Source organism: Drosophila virilis, chromosome 2 (genome assembly GCF_030788295.1).
Source record: "Drosophila virilis strain 15010-1051.87 chromosome 2, Dvir_AGI_RSII-ME, whole genome shotgun sequence".
NCBI lineage: Eukaryota > Metazoa > Arthropoda > Insecta > Diptera > Drosophilidae > Drosophila > Drosophila virilis.
Window position 1 is genome coordinate 28911264 of NC_091544.1, and position 7649 is coordinate 28918912.

At 39.7% G+C, this 7649-nt stretch overlaps 1 protein-coding gene across 1 annotated transcript; it reads right to left on the reverse strand.

Moving 5' to 3' along the window:
* Window positions 1–5894: 5894 nt before the first annotated feature.
* LOC6633230 (uncharacterized) lies at window positions 5895–7649 on the reverse strand. Its single transcript, XM_002056252.4, has 2 exons — window positions 7243–7649; window positions 5895–7148 (listed from the first exon to the last, which is right to left on the reverse strand). Exons 1-2 carry the CDS (start codon window positions 7531–7533, stop codon window positions 6282–6284), a joined length of 1158 nt encoding a protein of 385 aa, XP_002056288.2. The 5' UTR covers window positions 7534–7649; the 3' UTR covers window positions 5895–6281.

The window sequence follows — 7649 nt, forward strand, 5'->3', positions numbered from 1 at the left end:
CTGGTTCGACTTTTATTTAGTTTTTAGTGTTTATTTAAAATTGAAACGGTGTCAGCCAGCAAAAAACCAACAACTGACGCATCTAGGTAAAAAAAAAACAATATAATTAGCTAAAAAAATAAAAAAACACTTCCAGAGGAAAAAATGATCATGTGCATTACTTTTTTTCATTTTCATTGAACTAACGTCTTTTTTTACCAGCTTTTTTGTTGTTGTTCTTCTTAGCAATTGGCGCTTTAATTTGTTCGCGACATGTACAAAGCATGCGAGATAAGATAAAAAAACTGAGCACAGAACGGTGCAAAGATAACATTAGATAGCCAAACAGGTCACCCACAACTGAAAGCCCTCGAATAACAACAACAACAACAACAATAACAATAACAACAAACGATATAGAGGAATTTGCTAGTTCGCAAGTGCGTTGTAAATCAATCATACGCCCCGCGTACGCACCATTCCATATTGCCAGCGAACCTTATCGACAGACAGCAAAACATTTTATATCATGGCGACTGATTGATACAACAAATCACTCAATTCTTAAGATTTTTATTCGTATGTAATGTGTATATTTGTGATATTCAATTAATTAATGCCCGACTCATTATCAATGAGAAACCATAATTGATGTCATTATTTGGGCACTGGTTGAGCGGGTCGTGGGCTATAATCAGTATTCCTATATCATAAAATAAAACTTTTCTTATCGTTGCTAGGATTTACGTTTATGGATCAGGTAGTTACAATCGCAATCAATTTATAATATAGGTTTCATTGACTTAGTCGTAGGAAGACAAGAAGTTATGAAATAATAAAAATGGAAATGAAACACTTGACTTGGCTTTAATGCATATAAAAAACCTATTTAAATTTAATGGCTGTCTGTTAACGATTATTTGTGCACACAAAGTCGATGAATCAATATTGAAATCTGAATTACGATATCTAAATCATATGAATGAATAATCTATTATTATTTTGTTTCCATCATAATCCTCAACTACTTTCGACTATCAATAATTATAGATTAATTAATTAATTTACCGCAATGTCAAATTAATAAATTGATCACAATTCTATATTTGAAATCGAACACGATCAAAATGGAAAAAGCGGGAAAAACAAAGTGAGCTCATTTGAAATACACGACAGAGCTGTCTGGCCATGTGTACCTGTGTGAACTTGAATGCCAAAGTGTTTGCATTTTATCGTTCTCAACCTGTCTGATAACGATAACAAAACAAACTGTCATGTCAAAAGCAAAACCACTCGGAAATCGACTCGTAGGCGGGGAGAAGGTGGCCAAAGACTAGTGCGGGTGTTGTTGCAGATAACTTAAGACCTATCTGACTTGGCACTTTGTCAAATGTCACAAGTTGGCAGCTCCACTTAATGACAAATTCACACAGTTTCTTAAGACACTTAATTGTGCTGCGAGTCGGGCAATCTCTGGGCAGTCCGGTAGCCAATGGGAAGGAGCTGCTTTGTTTATATTAGGCAAATACTTGAAATTGCCGTGCCGGATGTGAGCGTATCCCTTGGATACGTTCCATTTGTTGGCACCGTCTCTCGCTTTTTATGCGCTTATCAATTTTCGCTTAGCTAAGGGTCCGCAAACTGATTGTTGTGGCTGCTGCTGATTTCTTGTTTGCTTATTTGCCTCGATTCAATCAACACACACTCCCGCACTCTCGCACTCACCCACACACATGCACACACAGTCTGAGCCACAAAGAGCCATAAAAGTAAACGTAGCTCAACTAAATCACGCAACACTTTCTTGCTTAACATTTACACGCATCCAGCTTGGGCAGCCCCTTGAACTCCTTGCGGCTTCTTGTTCCAGCTCCGGTCGCCCACTTATTCTGTGTACGATTTCTTTTGTTGCCACTTGACCCGCGGCAAGCCCCAGCTACAACACTTCAGACCCAGCCCAAGCTCACCCGGCTTGCTTCGTTGCGGTCCTTCGTTTGTTTATGTTTATTTGTTGATACAATTTGGTTACATTGTTTGCTTACAATCTCTATGTTCTTCTTCTTCTTGTTCCATCCAGTTGTTCCCGCTGCCTCGTTGCTGCTCTTGCTTTTGGTTTGAAAATTGAAATCAAGTTTACAACGATTAAGTAGCTGCTAATATCTTTGCCAGCCAAAGCCAATAATAACGAAAGCTGGAGAACAAGTTAACTTGTCGATGCTCAACGATTGAGGCTTGAAAATTGACTTGGTTGAATCGATTTGGTTTGGTTTTGAGTTAAGCTATATTACTTGCCATAGAATACAAATTTCAATCAACTTAAAAAGTGACACTTTTCTTACTTCAGAGTAAATTCCAAAAGAAACTGCTTGAAACAAAATCACTTAAGTTTTTAAATAAGTTAAAAACTTGCCAAAAAACTATTTAATTTCAGATCTATAAAGATATTTACTTGCATTAAGTTAGCATTAAGTTTTGGAAGATGTCTTCGACAACTCTAGACTCTTGTCAGTAATGTGAGTTTTATTCATTACAATACTTATTCTCGTCCATAATTAGGTAATCGATATGAATATAATATGCATTTTAGCCCTCTAATCGGCAGCTACTCAGAATCGAGTGCTGCAGCAGCTCATTAGGCCTAAATTATCTGATGCCGATGAATATTAATGTAAGGGGCAAAGTCATGACAGGCGACTGCGAGTGTATGTATCTGTATCTTTAGATGCCGATGTGGTTGCCGCACAACTGTTAATTGAATGTAAATGGCTCCAGCCTGGACTCATTCAATTACCGCACCTGTGGGCCAACGATTTCTCACACATCACACTTCTGTGTGTACCTGCACACACACACACACACACTAACAGACACACACACACACAACACGCATTCAATTTAACAAAATGCGTTTTGCCTCTGCTGGAGATCAAAATCCTGCTTTTGTGTATAGTTGGCAACCCTCAAATCTATGTAAATGCACAGTCAAGTGCTGCAATTTTCATAGCACGATTGCTGTGCGTATCACAACATAAATTACCCACTTGAATTTTACACACACGCACACATTCACTGGCATTCGTCTTTGCACACTCACCAGCACTGACTCAGTTTCTGGCCTAGAGCTTCAGCTCACAACTTAAGACAAACATTGAGTGCTCGAGTACAAGAATTTTGCAAGATTTCAATTTGTTTGATAACATCGCTTCAGATACACACACACACCCCTCTCCATCCTTTTCTTCACACTCTTTCACGTAGCTTCTCTTGTTTAAAGCCACTTGGGTGCTGCTTGTGGCAGAGCCTCGCAATTCATGTCTGAGCCAATTACCAAGGCAACAATATAGAGTTTTCACTGTCAGAAAATTTCCATATGTAAGCTATTCAGATTAAATGCCGCATGAATATTGGATTAATCTTGAAAATAATAATATCTAATAGCCTTATAGATTTTCATGGTTTTCTATTGCATCCATCTAAGCATGTTTTCAAAGCTCATTAAAGTTTAAAGAGAGATTAATTGTGTTGCCTAAAGCCAACAACACACTTTTTGGAACCTGAGTATATTGATAACACTTGCAAGCACATAAGACATCATAAGACCCCTGAAATCCGAGCTACAATCAGAAAGTACATTAAATCTCCTTTGGCTGAAAGCTCAACATTTTTTTGCATGAATAAACTTCATTTTATGAGATGTCCGAGCAAAAAGCTTTAAAAGCTTAGCTTATAATAATTATATTCAATAAGCGAAAAACCTTATTTTACGTTCATATTTTTTTGAAATCTTTTTGTAGAAACAGCTGAAGAACCTCTATTAAATTAGCTTTAATATACTTAAACTTCTCTCTGCTCTCAAAGCGGAACTCAAAGTCCCTCTTTCAGCTGGTGCCATTGTTCAACCCTCGCACCGTCTATGTTGACACACAGATCTCCTGCAATTGGTTGAGTATTGGTTTTGCCTTTGACTCAAATGTCAACGGCAAGCGGCAGTCATGTCCATGCCCATGTCAATGTCTATGGCCTGCAGTGCCTATGCCTGGGAAATTAATTAATAGTTTTGTCTGTGAGTGTGTCGATGCATGTGCACATCCACACAACCGTAAAACCCAACTCAGAGCATGACTGCGTATCTGTCCGCACTAGTATGTGCTTGTGTGTGTTTGTACCTTAAGCATTTTGGCTTTTGGTTTTCTAAGCACTTTGAGTATATTGTAGATATGGGCACGATTGCTATTAGCGTTGATTGGAGAGGAATCTTTGTTTGTCCGGAATCAGAGAAGCTTAGCTGGCTACGGACCTTGTTGCGGTCACCGGCAATGAGATACGTAGATCTGAGACGGTTAGTCGCAAGCATAATTGGTATCGGAAAGGAACTAGTGGTTACTATACAAGCTGTAAAATAAATAAATATGCATGATTTAATGTTAAGGCAGGATTGGCAGCCCCAACATTCTGCTTTGATTAATTCACTTCGTTTAAGGTTTGGTTCAAATAAAAAAATTGAATGTATAAAGCTATATTTTTGTAATTTTTTTTTTTAATACCAAAGTCAACGATTCAATTTTAAAACATTTTTTAGATACAGTCCTCTAAGCATGAAACATATTTAAAAGTATGGTAGCTTGCTTTTAGAAAGAGTTTTAAATTATCTGACAACAGGTTTATACGGAATAATTTTTAAAGGGAAACTTCGACTTAAATATAAGCATATACATACATGCATTTAATTATAATTGCAATTAACCGCAAAACTTTAAGGCCGACGTGTCAAACTGTTTAAACGCACACAATCACACACCCACACACTACGCTTACAACAGCTAAAACAATTAATTAAGTTCAAGCCTAACCCAAAGTTAGGAGTGAGTGAAAAAAGCTAAGCCCAAAGTGAAACCCATTTAAATTGCCAATTACAATCGAAGATAGAAGAGGATGACATAGAAAGTGTGGCACGAGGGACGAAGGGGAAGTTCAAGTGTCTGGCGCAAAGTGCCTTAAATCCAATAGAAAGCATAGCTTGTGCTCACTCTCTCTCTCTCTTTTTCCCTCTCTCTATCTATCTTTCTCCTTCGTTCTCTCTCTCTCTCTCTGAAAGGCGTCATGTGCTGGCTGAGGCATTGGCATTATTTCTAACGAGCGACATGATCATAAAAATAAACGCAAATGCAAACACAATGATGGGTGCGAGTGGCTTAGTTTTTATTTTTACACCTGTTTACAAGCACACGGAGCCAAATTTGACTGTGCCAGCACGCACACAATTAAATTTCCGGTAGAGCATTCGACTCGAGGTGTGTGTGTGTGTGCGAGGGTTGGTGTTCAAGTGTGTGTGTGTGTAATGCTACCTAGAACACTTTGGTATCCTTGCCAACTTTTTTGTGGATGACTGAGTAAGAGGGCCGCGTGTTTGAGCCATTAAAATTACGCCTAACAACTGTCGTAAAAATTTTCGGCTCACGCGGCGTATGAGTATTTTCATCTCGTTGCTGCACGTTTCATTACAAATCCATGGCACGTTTGCCAGCAGCAGCACGAATAAAACACACACATGCACACTCACACAGAAAGAGAAGGTACAATTTTCAATATTTGGCGCACACACACAAGGTGGGCGTGGCAGTTGGCGGAAATAATGCGGCGTCTGTCAAAATTGGCAAAATCGTCGCCGTTTCGTTGCCCTTAACTAAAATCAAAGGCGTCGCCTTTGAGTGGATCTCTGTGTGTGAGCGTGTTTGTGCTTGTGTGTGATGGTGTGTTTATGCATAGGCGTGCTGGGCGTGGCATTTTGTGTACGTGCACCATAATATTTTGTTTGCCTACATGCGGCATGTACGTAATATTTACTTTGCTTTTATTATATGGGCAATTGCCAAACACGTCAATAATAATAAAAAATAAATTAAAAAAACAGAAAATATTAAATAAAATTTCGTTTAATTTCAAATTTCATTAATTTTTTTTATGTATTTTTATGATCTCGTCAGGTGGGTTCGCCGTGCGAGGCGTGATATTTTATATTTTTCGCTAATAAGTAAATAATTCGCATTTCGCATCTGGCACCAAAAATAATCTTAAATGGCCGAGACAGGACTAGATCTGAAGATCCTATTGAGAACATAAAAGTATTTTAATTTATCTGGCACTAGCGATTTCTATCATCGCAAGAAATTGGATTCTGTAGTTTATGGTGTAAAGATAGTCATATAATTATAAAATATATGTTGATGTATATTGAGCAAGACAAAACAAAAATGGTGGACACACCCATATGCAAATACATGGGTGGGGTAAAGTATAACAATCTAAATAGAGAAGCGAGTCCAACATTCAACCATACCGGGGGGTACCTGTGCGTCATGGCGAGAGTCAAAAGTGGGGGCAAACTTAACGGGAAAGTGCTTCTTCAGGCAGGTAAGTACCGTACCGGTCAAATAATGACGGGATAGCCAGCGGCATTCGCAGGGCGGAACACAATCTTGGCACTTGGTCTCATGTGCCAACCACTTGCTCTTTGTGTTGGTGCCGGTCGGCTTAGCTACACCCAGACAATGTAGACGCCACGGCAGAGATGTATCCCGCATTGTCCAGAAGCAATCGCAGGGCGGCATGCAGTTAACTTGATGAAGAACATCCAACCTAGTTCGCGATGTGGCGTGACTGAAACTCGCGACTGGGGGCTTAGATAACGGGTATATGTTATAATGCGGCACGAGGCCATCCAGCTCCCTGCTAGTTTTCAATATGGTCTGATTTGTACTCTCTGCTGGGGTCTTGGTACACGGGTACAACTTGTAGCGCGGCACGAGTGCAATCAGCTCACTGTACTTGCGTTCACGTTCCCGACGTAGCCACATTTCGAGCATATCCCAATGATCCAGATTTGGAGAACGTTCCCGTATGAGTTGCATGCGTCTATACAAATCCGAGCGACGAACTGCATCATAGTTGAGGCCCGTCTGCGTGTGCCACAGCAAATAGAGCTCGTTGGGTTTCTCATCCGGCAGCGAAATACTGTGCGAGAATTTCGTCAGCTCAAAGTGAAACAACATTCGAATGGTATAGGTTATGTGCCTTATGTGATCAAAATCCTTGATATTCATGGCCGACAACGCATCGGCGTCCAGTAACAACAACTTTCGACCCCAGATCATATTCACACGAAATGTGCGCTATGAGTGCGTTAAGGAATAGAAATCATAAAAAACCCTTCGTCAAATACAGTACCAACACTCGTAACTTGGCTACCGCTTTTTATATACTCACCATATACTGCGGATACCCCAGTCGGCAAATCCATAGTCTTATGTTCTTGTCATTCCACTCGTACACCGATGGCAACGGCAACTTATCGACTACACTAACACATTGCTCGACGAGGGTTGCGGGGGTGACCCGGAACTGGATGGGGCATGTCTCACGATCGTATTTCTCGGGGCGTTCGAGTAGATCAATGGTTCGATATTTAAGTGGTGGTACCGTAATTTGTTTTTTGACCCGTTTCTTCTGCTTCTTTGTGTCAAGCTTGGTATCCGTTATGCCATACAAATAGGGCATTTTGCTTTGCTTATGCAAATACACACTTCCTAATTCCTTCTTAGTAGATGTTGAGTCTTTATGTGGAAGTTGACTTTTTATGTGTGCTTACTGTTCTGAGTCTTTCAGATATCATT

Bases quoted from the DNA above. Each gene is read 5' to 3' on its own strand.
- LOC6633230 (XM_002056252.4), bottom strand. From the start codon at position 7,533: ATGCCCTATTTGTATGGCATAACGGATACCAAGCTTGACACAAAGAAG. The intron at 7,149-7,242 runs GTGAGTATATAA...ACGCACTCATAG, and splicing joins TGGGGTATCCGCAGTATATG to CGCACATTTCGTGTGAATAT.